This window comes from Pseudomyrmex gracilis, unplaced genomic scaffold, assembly GCF_002006095.1.
Source record: "Pseudomyrmex gracilis isolate BER0280 unplaced genomic scaffold, ASM200609v1 scaffold_11, whole genome shotgun sequence".
NCBI classification, from domain to species: Eukaryota; Metazoa; Arthropoda; class Insecta; order Hymenoptera; family Formicidae; genus Pseudomyrmex; species Pseudomyrmex gracilis.
In genome coordinates this window covers 400,201-423,381 of record NW_018020595.1, presented here as the reverse complement: position 1 = coordinate 423,381, position 23,181 = coordinate 400,201, and the positions used below count along the sequence as shown (strand labels likewise).

At 43.5% G+C, this 23,181-nt stretch overlaps 1 protein-coding gene across 2 annotated transcripts; it reads left to right on the top strand.

Annotated features, from left to right (window-relative positions):
- Positions 1–887: 887 nt before the first annotated feature.
- LOC109863261 lies at positions 888–21,600 on the top strand. Of its 2 annotated transcripts, none has more exons than XM_020443501.1 (5): positions 888–1,110; positions 13,298–13,527; positions 18,783–18,923; positions 19,033–19,170; positions 19,846–21,600. In XM_020443501.1, the coding sequence occupies exons 1-5, from the start codon at positions 1,062–1,064 to the stop codon at positions 20,062–20,064; spliced, it is 777 nt and encodes a 258-aa protein (XP_020299090.1). In that variant the 5' UTR covers positions 888–1,061; the 3' UTR covers positions 20,065–21,600. The 2 variants fall into 2 exon arrangements, with proteins under 2 accessions (XP_020299090.1, XP_020299087.1); XM_020443498.1 differs by lacking the exon at positions 888–1,110 and adding an exon at positions 8,251–8,554.
- Positions 21,601–23,181: the final 1,581 nt, after the last annotated feature.

Sequence of the window (23,181 nt, the reverse complement as noted above, 5' to 3'; positions counted from 1 at the left end):
AGCCACTCGAAAGCAAACTAAAATAGCACAAGTGCGGCAGTTTATTGTCAAATCGATAGTGCAGTTTCGAGAAAGAGAGAGAGAAAGAAAGAGAGTTGAGATTCAATTCGCAAGTCAGATGATTTCGACCTCGGGAACCGGAGGAGCGTGATAAGAACCGATAAGAACGCACAAGAACAGATTTCCTGTTTTCGCCGCGATAAGCTGAGAGCAACAAGATTAATATTGGCAATGATTTGATCCGTTAATATCGGAAATAAATAATTTGCTTCATTAACGATTACTGTGCGATTAATTTACATGACGATTACTGTTGCGATTAAAGTCACAAGTTGGTGGCCGGAGATCACAAAGTGTATGTGTTATCGGGCGTAGAAATTTCGAAACGGTTTCAGAGAAACGCGTCGTTCACGCGATCCACGCACGCGTTTGCGACAATGAAAAAAAATAGACGTACACAGACAATATTTTTGTCGAGTTCACGGAAGCTTTATTTGTGAAATTTTGGAAACGCACAAATAACCTATTGTCACCGAAACGAATGTCACCAGGGAATTATAATTATTATTTTATTAACTGAATTGCGCGTGTGTATTTTCATGTATTGTTTTTCAAAGATATAAGTAAAATTAATTAATCTACGTAAGTTCGTAACGCGTTTTCTTCAAAGAAATAATCGAGTCGAGTGACAGATGATTGATTCGTTTGACACTTGTGTGTGCGATATGTAAGAAAAAAAAAATGCAAACTTCCCGATGATTTTACGTCACGCGCACCCTTTTGTTTTTCTCGTCACGTATCGCGTGACTGACGCGTGAAAGCAGACAAACCTAAGCAATCTCCGGATTTTCCAAGCCTGACCACCGCCGCATCGCCGCGCGCGCGCGCATGTGTGTGTGTATGTGTGTGTGTCAAATTCGCGATAGCGCGGCGATGTCCGCGTATTCTCGCGTATCACATCCGCGTTCATTGGGATCACACGTCGAGCGCTTCCGTCGCGATTCGAGCCAGTTCCGAATCTTCTGAAATGATAGAATCCATTGCCCCAAACAACGGGATAAATGACAGCTGTCATGCGTCGAGAAAGTACATGTAGCCGCCTTCACAACGGTAAGAGCTTCGATTTGTCCTGTACACTTTTGCTCGAGGAGTCCCCGTTTTATCCGCTACAAAGCATAGTCGAATGAGGGGAGCGGGCCTGGGTGGTCCCTCGTTCTGGAGATCCCAAAATGTCGAGCAGGACGGGCAAGGCGAGGAGGAGAAAGAAAAGAACCGAGAGAAGTCCCTATCGGGATCTCACGGCGTGCCTTTCGTACCCGTGGAATGTGGCCGATGTCTCTATCCGCTTCTTGCAATCCGCCGCCGTGGACCACACGAATCGATAATTGCCTCCTTCGAAAAATTGCCCCCTGTCCTTTCCACTCTTCGGATGGTTAAACGTCGCTTTTTAGCGCGCGCGCCCGTACGCGCTCCGAATGCGCGCAAAATCCGCAACCGGTTGCGGACTCCGAAACCCTCAGTGCATTCTCCCCGGCTCGAGATTACCGTACTCGATCGGGTACAATGAACCTCCCTTCATCGCGGATCGATCTAGCCTTGTTGACTAGCCGATGTCGTTTCTTCTTATCAATTTTCGTTTTTCATCGATTCGATATCGATCGAATCATCAATCTGTAAACATTTGCTTCAAAAGGATCGAAAGAAAAAAAACTTAAAATCAGTAAAAAAGAGAAAACGCTTTTATGATTGAAAAAAAATCATAAAAATTTGTCGTATAGATGTGATGCGCGTTTGTAAATCTATTTTTTTCAAATTACAAAAAAAATGACAAATATTTTAAATAATTGTCAATAAACATGAAAAGCTGTGCGTGAAATTTCAGCGGCAACAAATGTTGACTGCGACACGCGATCGCGCGTTATTGCGGGTCACATTTCTCCGATTGCTTTATTAATGACTCAAAATCTCCCGCGCGTTTCATTCCAGAATTAATATGCGTGATTCATGTGCGCGATCCAAAGCGCCACGCTAAATATGTACATAATCCGAGAGACAGAAGCGAAGCTCGTGTGAAGACGCCGCTAAAGGCTTCGTTTTTTTTTTTATTTTTTTTACGGAGACATTAATTAAAATATTGCTATTAATCAAAACGATCGAACAGAAAATCATTAGTCAAACACGTTCCGCGAGTTTGCAAAATCAATTTTCTCTTTTTCAACGAGAGACGTGGCAATACATACACATAGTAACCGTACTAAATATATATGTATATATATATATATATATATATATACATGTATATATTATACTTGCATTACACAATTGCGAGCCTCGCCTTGAGAAACAATATCTCGTTTTTTTTTTTCGCGCAAACGACGCTTCGCGCGTGCGCGACGTGCAATTCCCGCGATTCTCCTCTTGTGTTTTCATCGAAGTGATTATCGGTCATGATGACGGACATTACGCGTTGATGCGTGACTATATGAGCGTAATGGGCCAGTCCGCGATACGAAATTAGACTAATTTCCATAAGTAACGGAGTCCCGTGTGTGTCAATCTCACGTAGCGCAGAGTCGACGAGGATAAATTTGTCACACACGCGGGCGGGCGGGCGTTTGCGCACGCAAATTTCGATGGAAAACGCGCGGCGTTTCTAGTGAAACAATGACGATATTGAATCATTTAATTTAAGCTCGGACAAGCTCTTACTCGTCGGATCTCGTTTCGTTTTCTTGCCGGACGACGCACAATCGCGTACGTCTTCTGCGTAAGCCCGTGGCAGAGTCTAGTCATCACTTAACGACCCCGGTTTCTCGTTTTGACCCCATAGACGAAGAGAAACGCATAAATGTATTTATTTTTACTTGTCCTTTCCGTAACTATTAACAAACTTTTGGTTACTGTTGCGCAGCTCGTATATTTGACGTTTTGGCTGCGCAAAGAGAGAATATCGTAGGATCGTTTTCTCACGAGATCAACAGCTGTTGGCTTCTTGAATTATCACGAACCCTTTTATGTGTCGCATCGTAGTTACGTCATTTTCGAAGATATAATATTCGGGCGCACGTCGCTTCGAAGAAGATCAATCGAACGTGCATACTTTAATTACGTCACTAGCAAATGAAGTTTGATGTTTATGATGAGGAAAGTGTGTTGAAATATGTTGTCATCCCGCAAACTATACGTCGAATAGACACATGTCATGCCCAACAGATAAATAGGTAACGACGAAGAATATTGAGCGGAGAAGAATTTTTTTATTGTTTCAAATGTTACGATTCTCGCGCGTGATAGTTTTAATCGAGTCGCGGTCTACTTAATCGCGAAAAATACTCTCATTTGAAAATTCCTCAAGTGTTCTATCTATTTTTGATATATACGCCTGCAATGTCGTTCTCGCGTTCTCCGTTAGAAAATCACGTACGTTTCGAGAAACGGAAAACATGTCGGGGAATCGCGTGCGATAAATAAAAAATCGCGGAGCGAGGCGCAGAAATGCAAGCAGGCGTGTGTGAAAAATAAAAAAAAAACGAGATAAAGATAGAGAGAGAGAGAGAGACACACGATTTCGCAAATTCGCGCAGTCAAATCACTTACTTGTTTTCTAACGCGCGGATTTGAATCGGTCAAAGTTTCCGCGCGCACTCCTCTCGGTAACACGAGCCTCGCGTAACGCGAGCACGTAACGTTTTCGCATTTGATGCGTGCGATCTTACGCGAAGTTGACAAACGCGCGGATCCGTGAGGTCGATCACGTAGAGCATTCTTCAAATTGAAATGCGTCTTTCAATACAATGTGTCACTCGCGCACCCTTGTTTGTTTTTTTGTTGACTAATCGCGCAAAGTGATGAGTAAATCAAAAGCGTATTTGCAAACAACAAACCGGATCGCTGAACGTAGCGAGGAGATAGCGAAGAAAATTACGTAGAACGCGACGCGATATACATTTGTGGGGGCCGAGCAATATTCAAATCACGTACTAGATTTGTATCAATAAATTCCGTACATCGCGTTCGGCATTACATTCGTCTTTTACATGAGACAAGTGTCGCCGTGTTAACCTAGGTCGCGCCTCTCGACGATTTTTCCGGTAGTGGCACGCCTTCGTGCCAAGTGCCACGTTCCTTTATCAATAATGCCACGTGATTGTTTTTATTCGCTACACCCGTGTGAGCAATGTCAAGTAAGCAGCTTGGTCGAGACATGGCCAATTTTCACCGATAGTCACGCAGCGGAATGGCATTCTGTTCATCAAATCACGATAACCGCATCAGGCGCACATCGATACGTTCTCCGCAAAAACAGATTAAACCAAGCGAGGTGTCGCTTAATCGTAAAAACTACGCTCTTCCGAAGAAAATTGCGTTACTGTTACATCTCTTGTAATTTCCAAATAAAAACAAAATTACCGCGGGACTACATCACACAAGAGAGTCCCGTCAGTTGTTATCTCACGACACGATTGTCGGACAACAGCCATTCAATAGTCGCTCCTCTACAACACAAATTTAAGATGTTATTTGCGTCGAAATTAAAAGCTGAACGTGTCGTATCAAAAATGCGCACTCTTTGACACAATCTCAGAATGTTTTTTTTTTTTTTTCCTGCAACTATTCACGCGGTGGAAACTTGCGGCGTCATTGCAGTAGACAACTTTTTCGCAAGACTACGCAAAAAGAGAAAGAAAGTTGTTGCGAAGAGAGTGAACGAAAGTTGTGAGTAAACTATTTCATTGATTGCACTGCTTGATGCAATATCGGTGACATCGAAATCTATAAAACGCCTACCGCGTTTACAACGGTGTCCGTTCGCCGCTTGATTTTCGAACGGCCGATGACGAAATTCGAATACTATGTGTTCGCAACATATTCGAATGCCGTGTAGCAAAATAATGCGGTATACGACACGTACGGTATTCAAATACTATGTGATCAAATAACGTAGTATTATAAAATACTGCCAATTTAATTATATGTTCAACGAGTACGTACGTGCGGTCACCTCGTTGTCGAGAGGTTACATAATTCTTACAACCGTCTTATGAAAGATTGCACAATGTTGTGGCGAGCGCGTTACCACACGCGTTTGACTTAATTATACTAATTAATCAGAAATATCCTCGTTAGAGGAATTACTCCCGGGTCTAAGTCACTACAATGCATCATATCCGGAGGTTTAAATTCCCTGAAAATATTTGTCAGTCGGAATCTTAATTTGCTTCTGAGGCGCGCGTTCTGAGAAAATCCTTTCGGAAGTACCGAGCGCGCGCGCGGCCTGCGTCGCGCAAGCACTTGTAGGCGCGCTTCCAGGCCGGACGTACGCAATGTACGTAAGCATTCGAGAGCTAGTGAAAGGAAACGTCATCACTGACTTTAAGTGGGAGGTGAAGGAGGATATGGACGCGCGGTTTCGAGCGGAGAGGGACAGAGAGAGTTGTGGTAGGGAAAATTCGAAGCGCGAGAGGAGAACCTGGACCACTCGGTCCGACGCGGGATCTCCCGCGCGTTTTGCAATAAAGCATCTTATTAGTGTTGAATATATTTTTATAATCGAAAAAATACGCTTTTGCTCACAACAATTTCGAAATAAGAAAAAGATCGTTTCGAGTAACCAGGGATGTTAGACAATATAGTCTTCTTCAATCGGAATATAAATCAATGATATATTGACTTATGTGTGAGACAAAATATAAATATAAACAAAACTGACAAATGTAATGAAACTCTTAAAACGATAATATCTAGACACAAATATATCGAGTCATTAATAATTTATATCACGAGACACTCACCAATGGTTCTAGACTCTATTTTTACTGCTTCATCGACGTGATTGCACAAGAACGTTACGAGTTTACAACGTAATAATTACCATCAACGTCACATCGCCAGTTACGTTAACATCATACATGTACGCGTTCTGACGTAGAGAAGAATCGTGATCTGCTATCATTAACGGGACGTTCGTTAATGTCGTGAACTGTTTGTAACGATCACGAAACTTGACACTACGAAGATGCTGCGAACGTATGAGATTCTCGACGACATACCGAGGATAACGAATGGTGTCACGTCTTCGTCGACGGCAACAATTAGCGGAATCGCGCGTACCACTGACGCACACGTCCGTCTCTCTATAGACGGAGCTGCTGCTATAATTATCTTCCGTCGACGGATTCAATTTATCTGCAACAATGTATTAATGTCATGATTTTTACGAAGAACGAGTCAACCGGCTGTCTACGTATGATCCTGCGCGATCATATGTGAGAAATGAAAGAAAAAGAAAAACAACGCTCGCGTGCCAATGACGCGACGCACGCGTGCGTAATAATTAAGATTCCAATATAGGAGACAATTCCAAAATTAGAATCTTCTAATTTAGCTCGTTTTAAAGAAGTATGCTTACGTCACATGAAAGATGTTGTTCATTAGATAACGTAAATAATATCTCATGTGTATTGTGCCAGAGGAAATATATTATTTATAAATAGTGAAGTATATTATTTATATTTAAATTTCATATATATTAAATATATATTAAAAATATAAATTAAAAAATATATGTTAAAAATATTTAAAACAAAATATTGAAGACTATATAAAAACAAAATTTTCACATCTTGAGCTGAAACTCTATTCGATAAAAGTGTGTAAAAGTACAAAGACCATCACAGGCTATCAGAAGAAAAATGTAACAAGTAGCAATGACTCTCGCTACGAAGTCACGAAGATAGTCGATTTTTTTTTTTTTTTTTTCCCCATATATACAAGCTGACAAGAAGAAGAAAAAGAGCCGATAGTTACTCGCACAACAGGATCGCAATCGAGAATCGGCAGACGTTTACTCCGATTATGAGAGTGTGTGGCGCGACAGTGCAACATAGTTCATCTGAATCAACGTTCTCACTCACTTGGCGAGTGACGAGCACCTACTACGTTACCGTATGGTGGGGGCCGGGCGAGTGGGGGACGGCCGCTCGGCCGCGGGGAGTTATGAATGAGTCGCGGAGAGTCCTGAACCACCAGATCCCGGAGGTGGGAGTCAGGAGTCGTGCTGGAGAAGCAGCATTGCAGGAGGAGGGAAGAGATACATGAGACGAAGGAGGTGGCGACGGCGGCTACGACAACGGCAAAAGAGAAGGAGAAAAGAACAGAGAGAAGACGAGAAGAGGTAATCAAGCGCGGGTGATCGAGGGAGAGCGACAAGATGGTGGGGGAATTGGCCGAAAGCGGGGTGCGGGCCACGTGCTCCGGTGACTTTACAATCGTATATAGGCACCGGTCGACTGAGTGGCCAGTACCATACACTGACAGTCATACATCGGGGGCGCACGAGGTGATAGGAAGAGTGAAAGAGTTGGCGCCCGGGACAGGAAGAAAGAGAGAAAAAGAAAGGAAGAAAAAGAGGGACAGAAAAAGAAAGAGAGAGGACGAAGGAAGGAAGGAGAACAAAAGAGAAATACAATAGATAAGGACAGCGCGACGGCGAGAAGCGATCTACGTACACGTCCAAGGCAGACGGACACAGAAGTCTACCATTCCCTTAGACAGGTTCACTCCTGCCTAACGACGAACGAATAGCTTGTCTCTTGTAGACCAGCTCGACTGCTGTTCTATTAGTTCGCTCGTCCGATTGGCCGCTCTCTTCTTGTCCGGTCTCCTACCACGCACTACGGGGGTAATTTTTTGACATTTCTTTTGGAAAAAAAAGAGCGTCATCCATACAATCCGTGATAAATTGAAGGTAAAAGCACAAATGTCGACATAGATTTCTGAGACAGAGGAAAAACCGAAGGAACAAACGGAAGGTTCCATCAATCCGATAGCCTACCGATATTCTTCCTTTTCTTCTTGAGTACCCCCGCCACCTTGTCAAGCACCCACCTCCCCCCTTCCTTTCTCAGGACCCCACAACAACACCCCTACCCCCCCTCGTATAAGAATCAGTGCATCGCGTGTGCTGGGAGCAGTGCCAAACGGACTTCTGTGCAGACAGTTTTTCGAGTGCGACAACCCCTTCAAAGCGAAGTGACGAAGCAATCGGTGACGTAGCCGGCGGCAACTCGTATCCGTTGCGCACTATTATAAAACGCACGTGTACGTTTCCTATTGCTCATACACGCGACGCGAATAGACCCGCCGCGAGGGAGATATACCGCCGCTTCGATACCGCCTGCGCAATTTAAACACGCGAGTGTTACCCCACAGTAACACTGTGGTACATTCTGTGTTATGCGATCGCGGTGATTGTGGCAAATCGATCGATCAATTTGAAAGATGGAGAACATACTCGCTCGCGATCAGAGGACTACGTTCCACCGGGTCCTTGACCGTACAAGGCTGCGCTTCCACGCGTTACCGTCAACGACGACGACGACGACGACGACGTTGTCGTCGGAGAAAACCAAATACCAACAGGACGTCATCACCAAAGCCACGACGAACCGAACGAAGCCAGCATATGCTTTGAAATACTTGCCATACGATTCGCACTTCACGTCGTCGACGACATTTAACGACGACCGAGGATTCACGTTGACCACGTGTCTATGTAAGTAGACGATCGTCGCGTTGAAGATCGGGAGCGATCGACAATGCGATTGTGAGCAGAGATAAAATATTAATCGTTGATGCAGTAAAGAGATAGTATTAATTTTCTTAACGTAACTATTAACGATGGAAACACGAAAATTTTTAATGATTAATAATAAAAGCGCGTTTTTATATTTAACGCAACATAAAAATCAACGCGATAAATTAATCACGTCACGCAAAAGAGAAGTTGTCTTCCGTTAAACGTTCTCGCGCGAAAATAATCGGATCGATTGATTTTGACAAGAGAGATCGCAATGTTGCAAGACACACGGATTACGTAATCATTGGAACAATATTTTGGTTGTTGCAACGCTTTACAACTGTGTCCTATCGTCGCCGCAGCGTGGTCGTTGTCAACATAAAAATTGCATCCTCTTTCCGGCAGACACACAAGGCTTTCTACGAATTGATTTAGAAATCATATCGGGATTTGCTTCATTTGCATCAGGCCTGTTGTTGTTATTGGGTCATTAAGTACAAACCTTTTGACAAATATATATGTAGGTATACACACACATCCCTACGAACGATTGTATTTTCGTAACTTTCGAGACCGCGGGAAATATACACTGACTTTGCGAATATTTACCTTGACACGGAACGCTCGTACCGAGAATTTGGCCGAACTTTCCACTTACTCTTGTATATTTTGTCGGTATTCGCTCTATCAGGTGCAACTCAAATAACTCGATAAGCTAATCGCTCGGATGTGACTCGATATATTAAAAAAAAAAAAAAACTTGCACGTGCGTATCTCGAAATCTAATCGTCTCGTGTGACAGATGCCATTAGAAAACATCCATCGAGTGTACTTATCAATTCATAAGTGCGCTCACGATTCAAGTGTCATCACTAGAGATCTTATACATTGTTGTTAAATACGTAAAGTCACAATTTTTTAATATTTTACAATAGTTCGTAACTTTTTCGTTTTCGTTTTTATTTTGTGTTTTATTTTTTTCAAATCTATCCTTATCTGTCGTTAACAATTCACTTGTGTTTAAAAAATTAATTAAATTTTTTCTACACATAAACTTTTTTGTTTGTGTAATAAATATTCTTACGTGTGAGCAAACTAAGAGAAATGCAAAGTTTACAAGCGAAATTTCTCCCACGGGTTTTTTTCGATATGAACGATATATTGTTTCACTCGTGTCGCGGTCTCTCTTGCGAGTTTGACGTCATTTTTCGAGCAAGCCGTAGATGAACGTATTAGTCATCCTTTGTAACGGTCCTTCTTATCGATTCTTCATTTACGGACTTGCGAATCTCCCTGTGCGCGCCTTTCTCTCTTTCTTTCTCTCTCTCTCTCTCTCTCTCTCTCTCTCTCTCTCTCTCTCTCTCTCTTTCTCTCTCTCTCTCTCTCTCTTTCATCCGTTTTTCTTCCAAATTCTCAATTAAATTCATAACGCGTAATCGAAGCTCCAGATTCCCGGGAATGCGAATTTAAAACTGTCTCGTGCCAACAGTATATAAGCTATATTTGTCGACGCCCACCTGTTGAGCACACATATTCACACACCCACACACACCGGAGTGTCTCGGAGTTTGATTCTACAGGTGGTTTAAAATCCCGGAGCTCTTTAAAAAGTAATTCATCTGTTATTTTAGATATTTTTCCGAAACGGTCATTAACGCGAGCAGCAAACGACGGATCGTTTTGTCTTTGGTAGACGACGTTTTTTTTCCGATGCGGTCTTGTGTCAACAAATGTCGGACTTGCGGCACGGCTCGGCTATGTTTTGTTCCTCTCGCGACAACAAGAAATTGCCAAGTAAAATAATCTCTAATAAATTGGCAGACGGCACATTGGCGACGACAACGACGACGTGTAACATCGCGCGACCTACCGCAACGCGCGCGCCTCGGGTTCGCGCGTTCGTTCGCGAACGGAAGAAAAGGGAGTAGCGGGTCGGTCGTAATGGGGTATAATTGTCGCGAGCAATGCGAGGACAGTGCGTCATTACCGCATTTTTCAACCGTCTTTCTTGCCGGCCGACAGCGCGGAGATGCGCTTTGCACCGGTGCGCGCCGGCTTTTGCGCGACCCGTACTTTTTTTCAACGCGCGCGGCCGCGGGTAACTCAGGAATTTCAAATGGAACGCCGTCGAAAGCGTCGTCGTCGTTGAGGTAGGCCCTCGGTGTACACCCGGCGACGACGGCGGTTGCAGCGGGTGTAAAATATAAAAGCGGGTAAAACGGAGCGCGCGAGTCCGCCGACATTTTCTTGACCGACTGACAAAAAGCAAACGTCAGAGTTTGCGATTTTTCGTGAAAAATTCGCGAATTTTGTCAACCGCGCGAATTATCCGCTCGTAACGAAAAAAGCGCAAATTGCGAAAATTGTCACATATCGAGAACAATAGTTTGTTTTTTATTTCCGTTACACGGCGAAATGTACCGACTAATATGCTTCTGCGAAAAACAATTAAGTTCCGCGGCGCGTAGTTCCTGGATTAGGTAAATACGAGAGTGTAAGTTCTCTCTGAGCGCGCGGCGACGCGAGATCTCTCGCGCGCGGCCGGCTGTCGTTTGAATTTCTTTCCTCGCGCTACGAAACCCGTCTGAAAGCGTTGCCCGTATCATAAGCGCGCGAAATGTCCCTTTCTCTGTCGACAAATTTGACCGATCATGGAAGACTAATAGCATAGCGATTAAATGTCCGGGCGGGCGGATAAAAAAAAGACGGCGTAATTAAAAGAAATAAGAGAAAGTGCGCGACGCCTTTGAGCGACCGGTAAGGAGATACGGTCGCGCGCGAATACCGAGATCGTTTACGTGGATCAACTGCTGCGCGAGCTCTTCGCAGGACGATAAAAATACCTGCGGCGCGAACAACGATCTCGTTTCTCGAACGTTTTCGTATATGGGTGAAAAGTGGAGTTGCAAGAGAGCACTCACGCGTGTGTTTCTCCCAACATCATTAGCGAACACTGATTGGACGTCAGGATTGTTGGATCCTTCCCCGAGAGAGATATCTCCCGATATGTGTTCCAAGATTCTCTTTTTCTCAATAACGAAAGTTAAAGCGCAAAAATAGATTATCGTTACGCGAGTCTGATGTAATCGGAATTGCGAGAAAAAGAATATATAAACCGATAGAGACAATGTATACGATTTATATAAATATGTCTCGCGCAATTCTTTAAATTGTGCGACAATTTCCCGCGTTTAGTTTATTTGTACGACTTTCGCGCAAATTTCATCGCGCAAATCGAATCGAATCGACGCGCTTTATAATCGCGTTCTCGCGCGGTCGGTCGTGCAAACTCATCGTTTAGCGCATCCTTGTGATCAGAGAACTGCGTTACGACAACGTATATATACATACGTCGCGGATCGACACGCGGTTATGCGTCGTCGCTTTGGGGCGCGAAACTCTTCTCCGCGCGGGCAAATTGCTCTCTCATCGCAACGCAGAACGCACTTAAGAGCCGCTCATTAATATGCGTTAAGTGTCCGCGGCGTCTCCCTCCTCTCGTCTCGCTCCTAGTTTTCTCCTCATCTCGTTCTTTCTCTGTCTGCACTTCTGTGTCTCCGTCCGCTCACATGGCGCGTCCGCCGGCCACGCTGCATCACATGTGTGTACATACAGCACACGACGCACAAACACGTTCGCGCACATTTGTGCGCGTGTGTACGCGCGTTCTCGCACATTAAAATTAAATTCGTCAACGTCTACGAGGCGGCGCATCTTCGGCGCTTTGTGCGATTGCGCGCCTAATTTTTATTTCGCCGAACGATGAAACCTCTCGATTCTCTTCTTCGTCGATCGACAATCGACGGGCGCGTTGCACGTCGTTGAAATTAATTAGCGCGAAAAATCATTGATTTTTACATATGTAAAATCTTTTTATTACTCATTCAGAAATTCTCGATCCGGTGGATCGAGAAAACGATTTTAACCTCGATACATCAGCTCTCGCGATAAATATCCAAATTTTTCAAATATCTCGACGTGCGTTTCGAACGACGAGAGAGAGAGAGAGAGAGAAGGGGAAGGGGGCACGGATTAAATGCAGTCGACACATCATATGCGGTAGCTTGCCCGTCGTTACACTCATCCTCCGAATGCGTACGCAACCGTGGACACGGTTTGTCGTCGTTGCCGGCTTGCACGTGATCCGAGGCCCCTCATCAAGGGTCGTAACTCGCGTAATAATGCGACGACGAATTCGCGGGGACGTAATTCGACGAGCGGTGATCCCTGAAACTGCCGGATGATCATAAGACGGCCCCGATCGGAATCTGCCATTTAGGCGCTTACTATCGACGAGTGAATCCCCGAGGGTGAAAACAGAGGAGAGCCGGAAGCTCGATGATAATTTCACGCAGGTATCTCGCGGCTCTCTTTCTCTCTCTCTCTTTCTCTCCCTTTCTCTCACACACACGTCAAATCGTTGATTACCGCCCGACAAGTGAGCTGTATCCGCGTTCTCTTTTTTGTTTTTGGTTTGTTTTTTAAATACGCGGACAATTCCGTTAATAATGCCTTTACGTACGAGATGCTCTCGATCGAGAAATAGGTCCCAATCTCGTGGCGCTCGTTTATCGCTCAAACATTCGATAAAACTGTACTTTTAACGTAACCGTTTTGATTACTTCAATCTTCTCTATAGCCTGCATTTTTCAAATATCACCAGCAGCAGCGTGAGAATAACAAATAAAAATTAAAAAATTTGTTTTTGTTTGTTTTCAGGGTTTCTATTGGTAAACTTCTTCGTGTTATCAGTGCAAGGCGCTCCGATGACTCTCGAGGAGAAACGGCTAAACACACCCCCGAAATGGGTAAATCCGTGCGGTCTGGCTTCGGAGGATTTCGACGGCGATCTGGACGTCGTGCAGTTTCCCGACGAGCAACTCATACAGCAAATAGTGCTCCAAGCCAGTCAAGCGTTGTATCATGCGGAACGTTTCCGCGACAGATATGTAAGTTTATTACAATTCCACGATATGTATCTCTAAAAAAAAAAAAAAAAAAAACGCGTAAACTAGAGATATCGGTGGTTTCAAACCGAAAGATTAAACTCAATCGATCGATAATTATCGGTGAGACTTTTAAGTGGGGACTTCGCTCCGGGTGGAGTGAGAGAACCTTCGAGCGGAAGGCGGTTATGGTAGTGCTTCCGGTCGTTCGCACACATACACACATCGATCGTAGTGTTTCACGAGACCGTCGCATAGACCTTCAAAAAAGATGTCGATTTTGTAAATCGCGCCCGTGTCTTCGTCCCACGCCACGTTAACTTCATTAAATTCAGTCTCGCTATTTTGCTTCTTGTTTACAAAAAAAAAGTGAATTTTAAATTTCAGACCGCAACATATAAATCAAACCGTTAAAATGGAATATAATATATAAAGTGTCTTACTCGCGTATTTCTTTAACGGTTCTCTAATTTCGGAATATGCCGCATTTAGTATTCATACGCACATTTTATGACAAACACGCGCGACTTGCGAAAAATGTTCGTTTCGAAAGAGAATCTTCTCGACCAATCGTACCTTATTATCTTCAGTCAAGGACAATAAATCACGCACCCGACCCGAGCGAGGTTCTCTTCTCAAGGTTCTTCTCTAGCGATCCAAAAAAAGAGACCGACTCGAAAACCGCAAGGAAGCGATGTTTCGCATGCGCGATTTTTAGTCACGTTTCTCGCTCGAGATCCATAAATTTTCGCGCGTAACCGCAAGTGTGTGCGAAGAAAATTGCGAAAACTTGAAAAAACAAGTAGGAAGATTAATTACGACCTGATGACGTATTTTCTGAATCAATCAATTAATCATGAATACGACGTTTTTTTTTTTTTAATTCCTTAAACGGCTGCGTTTTGCCGAACAATGGCAACCCAGACCATAAACATCCGTGATCGTGAGAGAACGTCGTTTGTAAGAGAAAAACCAGACAAAGATTCTCTCGCGAACGGTATTTGTCTAGGCGAGAGGCGAGTGTACATGACCGAGCGAATTAGCATTAGTCGCGTGCATCGGGAGGAAGGTTATTTGCGCGTCTTCGCATTATTAGGCTCCGTATATCGCCGTAGGGCTCCCTCGCGAGCCGAAGGTTGCTAGAAAGCCGTTACATCATCGCGTTACCGGATACCGATGTTTTCTCCAAGTCAGCGCATAATACGATACATCGCGGACAAGCCGCAGCTCTCTTGTCGAAGAAAGACAATAAAATTTGCGCACGTGTGAGATCGTCTCGCGCGGGCAGAAGTGTCGCGCGAGTCGAGAAGAGTCGCACAGCAAGAGTCCCTCTTCCTCCTCTTCTTCGTCCCGAGCGTGAAATCGAGGCTGAGAGAATTCCAGGGGAAGTCTCTTCAGCTCGCCTCCCTCCGCTGATATCGACCGCGGCGACACACTGTCTGCCGGTCCAGTGACTTCACTTTCCAACGCTCGTTATCGGAGAAAGGAATAGATTAGCCGAGAGGATACCGAGAACGGCGGAAGTCTCATGATATATCTCTTTCGCGCGCGCGTAGCAGCGAGATGAGTCCACGCGGTGTGTTTCGATCACGTGATCTCACGCGAGAAGAACTTTTCCGAAAAGCTCAACGATCTTCTTTCAAGAAGTCGTTGACTTGCGGATTTATTGACCGCACTCTCGACTCTCTTCTACAACTCATTTTAATTTCCTCGTTTGCTTTGCCTCGTAACTTTTTGTTAGTTTCGTCGTCGTCGTCGTCGTCGTTGTCACGATACGCGGTTCATCGTACGTCCTTGCGCGCGTCGCCTGTAAACAGCCTCCGATGATTCCGACTGTCTGCCAGTCGGATCGCGCGACGGACAACGTCTTCAGGACTGTGCGCGCAGACGCCGGTACGTGATGGAATCGGATAAAATATCGGAAGCGGAGGATTCCAATAAATCAGAATCGGAAGCTGTCCCCCTTTCTCCCTCACTCCATACCCCCACGTGAATGTGCGGGCGCAGCTTATACGCCACACTTGGCACACCGCATGCATACTAAAGCCCAGACCGGATATACAAGCCAGCCAGTGCATGTACTCGCCTCGATACATACGACACATATCTCATGACACTGCTACGTTTCGACGTCGCTCCTTCGCGCGATGACATATTTTCCGAACGCACGTGACCGTCATAAAAATTCTCCCTTCCACAAAAACGCCAAAAACTCGCGCGTTGATTTCTTTCCTGTATCAAAAAAAAAAAAAAAAAAAATGAAAAAAAACGATTTTTTTTATTCGATATATGTAAATCATAAATTTACTGATGTATAATAATATCTTGATCGATTGAATAGCGATGGAAAAAAACAATGGTCGCGAGATTCTCTTCGTCTGAATCAGAAAACTGTTGTTTTTTTCTCTTTCTCTCTTTCTGTCTCTCTTTCTCTCCGGTCGTTTCTGTTTTTCCACCTCGCTCGTGGGGAACGCGAGGCAAAGTCGCGGGATATTCGATCGGATCTCGAAGCCGTCGCACGAAATTTTATAACTTGTAATAAGCGGTGCAGCGAAGCCGCGCGCCATAGAAGAAAGACTTGGAAAGGCTAATTGATTTTGACGGGTCCTCGGCAGCGCCGCGGTACCTATTCCTCGCCAGCCTACTTCCTGCCGGGCTTCCACCAGCCCGGTTTTACGATTATTCGTGCCCCAGTGTGGTCGACGAGACTTTTACGAGGCACAAAAGACCCGCGCGCCACAGATTTGTCCGCCGCCAGTGGTTGTTAGCGACAATTCCTTTTATATTTCACTTTTTGCTTTTCGTTTCACCTTCGCTCGTTTCTTGCTCTCCTCTCGCGATCTTCCCTCGCGTTTCTACATCTCGCGCCATAAAAAGGTTCGAAAGAAAATTCAAACGCTTCGGAGCGCAAAGAGATCGACGCTTTTTTCCTTGCGGTTTTTTTTTGGTTTTTTTTCTTCTACGTCCTATCAAAACGAGTATCTTCGAAATATCTCCGACGAAATGAGAATCGTCGCGTGAGAGCCGCATGTAACTAACACATCGTAAAACAAGACGATGGAAACGAGTTGTTTTTCGGCACCTGAAAGAGACTCAGTCAGGCCGGAGAGAGCGTTCTCGTAGGTAGGCGTGGGGGTCGTCCCGTAAGGTTAATGTATTTATTAGAGGACTGCTTGCACAAAATTATCGTAAAACTCGATTTAATTTACCTACGCGGTTCCCTCATTTACGTATACACCACGAGGGAGCTTCGCGCGGTGGATATTATCGTGTTTGGTATTATTAGCAATAACGACCGGTGACGCAATCACGGCGCGGCGTGATACGATCGTCGGTGCGTATTTAGTATTTCTCGATAGAAAGTGATGGGTCGGAAAGATATCTTTGTATCCTCTCCCGGCGGCTTTCATAACGATCGGGGCGTGAGAAGGGCCCCCGATAGCTCGTCGCGCGAGTAGCCGCCGGTCTCAGGTACGCGTATACACGCCATATAACGAGGGAATGAGTTTAATGAATGACTACCGCGATGCCGCCCTTGTGAGCCGCCACGAATTTCCGAAATCCCGTTTGTTTTGTCACGTATATACACTCTCTCTCCCTTTTTTCACGCGGAGCAATTCTCTCGTCGCGGTCCGTAAACTCGTTTTCCCGGCGTCGCTCACGTTTTCGGAGACGGAGCGCAAAGCGCATTTATGTGATTTATCAGGTCGAGCAACACGTGACCGCAAGCGTTATAGGATCCGAGGAATATTGTTTGCGATCGAAAGTGTTATCGCGCGCTCGCTGCGCAAGTTGTCGCGCGATTACTTCCGTTCCGCAGATAATGGGACACGCATTATCTACCGCTGGAAACAAGCGTTATCGAGCGTAAGGTTGAATAAATAAAAAAAACAACCATTTTTGTAAATTGCACTTTTAGCGGACACGTTTTTGGCGCAGAATATTAATATCGAAATTCAAAACGGTTGTTTGAAACTCCTTGGTTCGGATATCGCGATTGTTTGTCATAACAAAGAGGCCAACGACCTGCGCCTGAAAAGTTTATTGGACCGCGGTGTTGATGCATCGGAGCATTGCGCAAGCGCGAGATGCAATTTCAACTGAACAATCATTGCGCAAAACACATGCGCATATATTATGCATATATTATGAAATTTTGTTATAAATTACTTTTCTAATAAATGTACGATTAACGGTACTTGTCCGATCATCGGGACATTTACCTTATTTACGATACACCGAGTCGACCTCGAATCAAACGACTACTCGCATATTACAAACATCAAAGCGCGGCAAAGCGACATCGGACGTATTACGCAAACTGCGGCGGCAACCGTTTTCCCTTGGCTATTTCTTCCGACACCTCCCACCTCGGTGGATGATTCATAATGACTCGTGCGATACGTAACCGATCCCGGATGAAACACATTTTAGCGTGTGTCCCATCGAAGCCGGCGCTCCGAATTTCCGAGTAAATTCTCGGTAAAGGGACTGAGCTGGTTTTCGTCAGCCGACCCATCTCGGTATTTCCGAAAAGTCAGCGCCGCCGCACGTCGAAGGGCACGCGCCCGAAGACTCCCCGCAAACTGTCCGAGTTGTTACTCATTCTAAACGGTTCGCACGACCGAGCCCGCTCTGCGTTTTCATCGTACCAGGAACTCAGTGAATATCAGTAGAACTGATCTCGCGCGCGCGCGCGCACACGGGATGTTACACTGTACAATCGGTGACTAAACTCGACATGCAGTGGCGTCGCTGTGAGAAATTAACGCCGATACGGAGCGCAATTGACGGTTACTCGGAAAAACAATAAGCTGTTTTGCACCGGTTTTTTTTTTTTTTTGCAAAGCGAAGCGACGAGGTGCATTACCGCTGACATTGCAGAGTAACGTGAAATGTTGCTGCGTGCGTATTTTGTGATTAAAAAAAAAATATATATATCTCTTTGAGATAGCACGTCGCGCTAAGTAAAGCAACAAGTGATTGCTCTTCTCAGTAATTTATGATTGGAGGTTGTAGCTATAGATGCGCGTTACGCGCACCGTTTCACATACTTCAATCTTCCGCTCCCGCAACAAAATAAGAAGAGACATGCAAAACGCTCGCGGCAATAACGCGCGACACCCACGCGGAATAATTTTTCTCGAATTCCCGTGAGATCGCGAAAGAACGACGAGACGCGGAAATCCGACTCCTTTTTCCGATCGTGGCACAATCGGCATCTAATCGCGTCCACGTTTCTCTTCTTTGATTTACAGCTCGAATACACATTCGGGTCGGATTTAAGCAGCCTGCATTCGCCGCAGTTCAATCTCCACTACGGCTGGTTGCCCGGCCAGAAGGAAATTCCCAAACAGTTAGGAGAGAATCTCGACCAAGATTATCTCAAAAAAATAGAAGTGAGTATATCTTTTGGATGAATATATTTTACGAGCTTTTCTACAAGCGAGCGGGTTGAAAAAAAAAAAAAAAAAATATCGGATTTTCATCTGTGTCGTTCGGTTTTAGTTGGACGAGATTCTGCTCAACGTGTACGAAAACATGCAGAAATTTGCGGTGGGTCTCGAGCAGATAGTCTGGGATCAAGAGGATTACGGGCTCTCGTTCCGCAACGAGTTCAAGGAGGCCGAATTCAAGCTTCGCGGGGTGAGTTGTTTTTTTTTTTTTTGAGATTGATTTTCCGTTACACCTTTCTAAGTGCGCGCGCGGTGAGAAAAAAAATGAAAAAAAAATCTAGAACCGCCGACTTTCACAATAGGCACCGGCACAATTAGCCTGAATTATTCTGTCTCCTGTTGCCGCAAGCGCGATAAAAAGCGCTTCGCCGAGTTTTACGAGCGTTTTACGCAAAGGTTGAGACGTTAAGGATCGTCGCTGAGAGGCGAAACTGCCGTTTTATCGGCCATTCCGACGAATATAGCTTTCGGCGCTCAAATTCCTATTGGACTTTTCTGCCGTGTTTTTATTTATTACTCCCTTCCTATCTCTCTCTCTCTCTTTGATATAAATTGCGCAGACTTCGCGAATATATACAGAATCATAGTGGAAAACTGTCCGTCGAAAATGATCAGTTCATGTCAATTTTCTTCTTAAAGAAAAAAAATTCTCCGTTTCTTTCTAAAAACAGCGTTTCTGAGCGTTTGCGGACGGAAATCAAATACACATCCAACGTTCTCGGTTTTGCTTGTGAGCTTCAAAACGCTCTTGAAACGCAAAAGTTTTTTCCCCTCTAACAAACGTTAGACACGCGGACAATTAAATGTTTCAACACGCGTACTGAGAAGTAAATACAGATCTAATGTGTCCCCGTTTCCTCTCCAGGTACTTTGTGAGCTTCAGGTGGCTCTGGTAGAACGCGGCCTAACTCCACGTCCGGACATCACTCGAGACATCATGACATCCGAGTTCCGAAAGAAGGAATCGCGGACACAGACCGAACTGAGGGACTGGCTGATCTTCCGCGATTACATGAACGGATTGGAATACGTGGTGCAAGTGTTCGAGCATCTAGGTCAACGATTGCGAGCGGAGCAATCTTGAGAACGGCAAGGCGAAAGCCGAAGAAGGGTCACCAGGCGACGTCCTTCTCATCTTAGGAAACTGGCGCAAACTTAGAGGCTCTATATACTCTCTCCTGGATATAAACAAAAGAATGGCGTAAAACAAAAAAAAAAACAGGAAGAATTTCCGAAGGAAAAAATGTTGACAAAAAGAGCAACGAGTCAGATTGACACATAACTCTCACACATTCACACTCACATACAAACACACATATCTGCTATTCAGTATCCTCAACGCTTTTCCGTCGGTGCTCTGGTGTGATGTCACAGTGTAAGAATGAATGAATAAAGAGGTAAAAAGGAGGAGGATTAGAGTCGCGCCGTTGCTGGCCTATTGGCTTTCGCCGATTTAGTTCACCATCATCATCCCATCATATCGCGATCATGCGCAATTTCACCGCTCATATTTTACCGTGACGCCTCGTGCAATGATGAACAGCACACGTTGCGCGTTTGATATTTCGCGCGCGAAAAGAAAAGTGATAGATTCCGCGCGCGAGAGATTGTCACCAGTAATGCTCGTTTGGATATATAAATTTAAGTAATATAAATTAATAATATAAATTAAGTATAATAAATTAATTAGTAATCCGTATGTCGTAGAGAGAACGCACCGATTGCCGAGAACAAAGGAGCACGATATCAAATCCGAAGTTTAATTTAATATCAGCTGAGATTCTAAGCTGAAAAGAAAAAAACTAACAATAGAAAAAGAATTTACTAGATTTAGGTTTACTAGAATCGAATCTCTTTCTTTGGCACCGTATTCATAAAAAACTACGAAAGGTTCTCGCTCGATCGTCGAGAAAATATCACGGTTGTGAGAGATTTTTCCGGGAAACGTGTGCAACATCGTGGCGCGAGCGACACTCATCTCTCGCACTTCATAATCATATACAATAATCACACACAATAATTTATTGACTAATTGTATTACTAATACTATTATTAACTAATTGTATTAGCATATTTATTTACAGATTATTTATTTTATTTTTTTATATGAAAGTTTTTACACACATCCCGAATAGCGCTGTATTAAAAAAAAAAAGTGTATAGTTGAGCTTAAAAGTGCTTAGCGCATTTGAATGAAACAGGGATATACCATTATATTATATTAGACTTCGTGCATACACGCGTGCTACCGTGAAAAAGCACCACCAGCGCGCGACGTTTGTATTAATTACGTTATTGTGTGCAGCGCGGAGGAAGAAAGGCGGCTTCGAAGACGCGAGGGGAAAGAGACGAGAGTCAGCGACGTCGCCGCGCGCGTGCCGTTGCCGCTTCTCTTCTGTTAACGTGCAATATACCTTTGCAGGGTATGAGTACTTTAATCAGAAACCTGACGAGGCTCCATTTCCGCACTTTTGATCGCAATTATCTCACTCGCAAACACGAGATTTTCTTATAGTATTACGTTATGTTTTTTACACATTGTATACAGTTCTTTTTTTTTTAAGTTTTTTTTGCCTTTATCTTTTTTTTTTATACCAATGACATTTTTTTTATTTTTTAAATTGAAACTGGCAAAAGAATGTGTTTTATTTCTTTATTTTTTTTTAATCGATCCGAGTTTACAGTTTTTTTTACGTCTCACGACATTCTCTTTCGGCAATGTTATTTTATAACTGCATTATTAACAAAAAACCGATATACACGTATTTTTTATATGAAAATCGTACAACATATATTTTTATATCGCAATCTATATCCATCGACGTTTTATTTTTATACGATGTTTTGAATCAAAGAAGAAACTCCATATTTTCTGATATGCCTTACACACTAGCGGTCTTCGAAACTATCGGAAATACACTTTTGTGGTACTTACACAGCGTGGCCGTGCTTTTTTTTTTGTAAAAAACAAAAAAAAGATCGGTCTTGCTACATATACATATATCATTGTGCATTATGCGTCTACGAATATACAAATACATCAATAGACGTAAATTATCATACTTAATTTTCTCATCAGTGGCGTGAAAACTCGTAAACTTCTCGTAAATCTTCATGTGTACAAGTAGTGTATGCGTACAAAAGAAGTTCGCATTTATCATCGACGCAATTGTTCTGCGTAAATTGTTATTTATATAAAACGCACATCATACAAAAATAATTTTTTATTCTCATGTCATCGCGTCTGTGATATGCATCCTATATAGAACATCCTCAGGCGACTAATTGTCCATTAAACGAATCGATCCACGCTTGCTTCCGTTTTGAATGATGAAAAGAAAAGAGACGGAGAGAAAACAAGCAGAGACGAGAAAAGAGGAACATAAAATGGCCGAATATTCGTCACCTTTTGGTTATTCTTTAATATTTTTCTTACAATTTACGCTCTGTTACGTTTCGCGATGATTAGTTGGAGTCTTTACTGATAAATTTTTAGTTTGAAAAATTTTCTCTCTCTGTCTTTTTTCTCAACACAATTTGTATACAACTATAAGAACACACGTGTGGAACGCAAGAGTAATGAATAACGTACAAGTGACAACAAATTACGTGCGGTTTGTAAGAGCAAACGGTTCCGTCGATGCGGAACAAAGTGAATATCTAGCAGAATTGTAACGGACAAGGATTAAGCGCGTTCCGTGTATCGCGATATATGAAGTAAGATCATAAATCAACTAGCGCGATCGCTTCACACATAAACATTGTACATAAAAACAGATCTGATAAGATACAGTAAATATAATTTAGTAAAAATAAAGTGCGAATATATAAAATAAATATATATATATGTTAAATATATATATATATACAAATATATATGTATAAATATATATAAATATATATGTGTTATATGTAATATAAAGAGATATACCGGGCTCTCTTCTTAGAGAAAATCAATGCCCGTTCTGTTAAGTATTAAACCAAAGACAACGTTCAAGATACGACAAACTGTTGTTAGTTCTTTACCCTTTTCCTCTTGTCCAGAAAAATGTAATTTTTTAATTGTATATATATACGCATTATGCGCACATTTCTCTTTCTCTCTCTCTCTCACCCTCACTATCTTCTTATTTATTCTTTCGAACGAGCATATTAACGAAGCAATTCTCCGATCATCGGCACGTGTTGCTCGAGCAACATT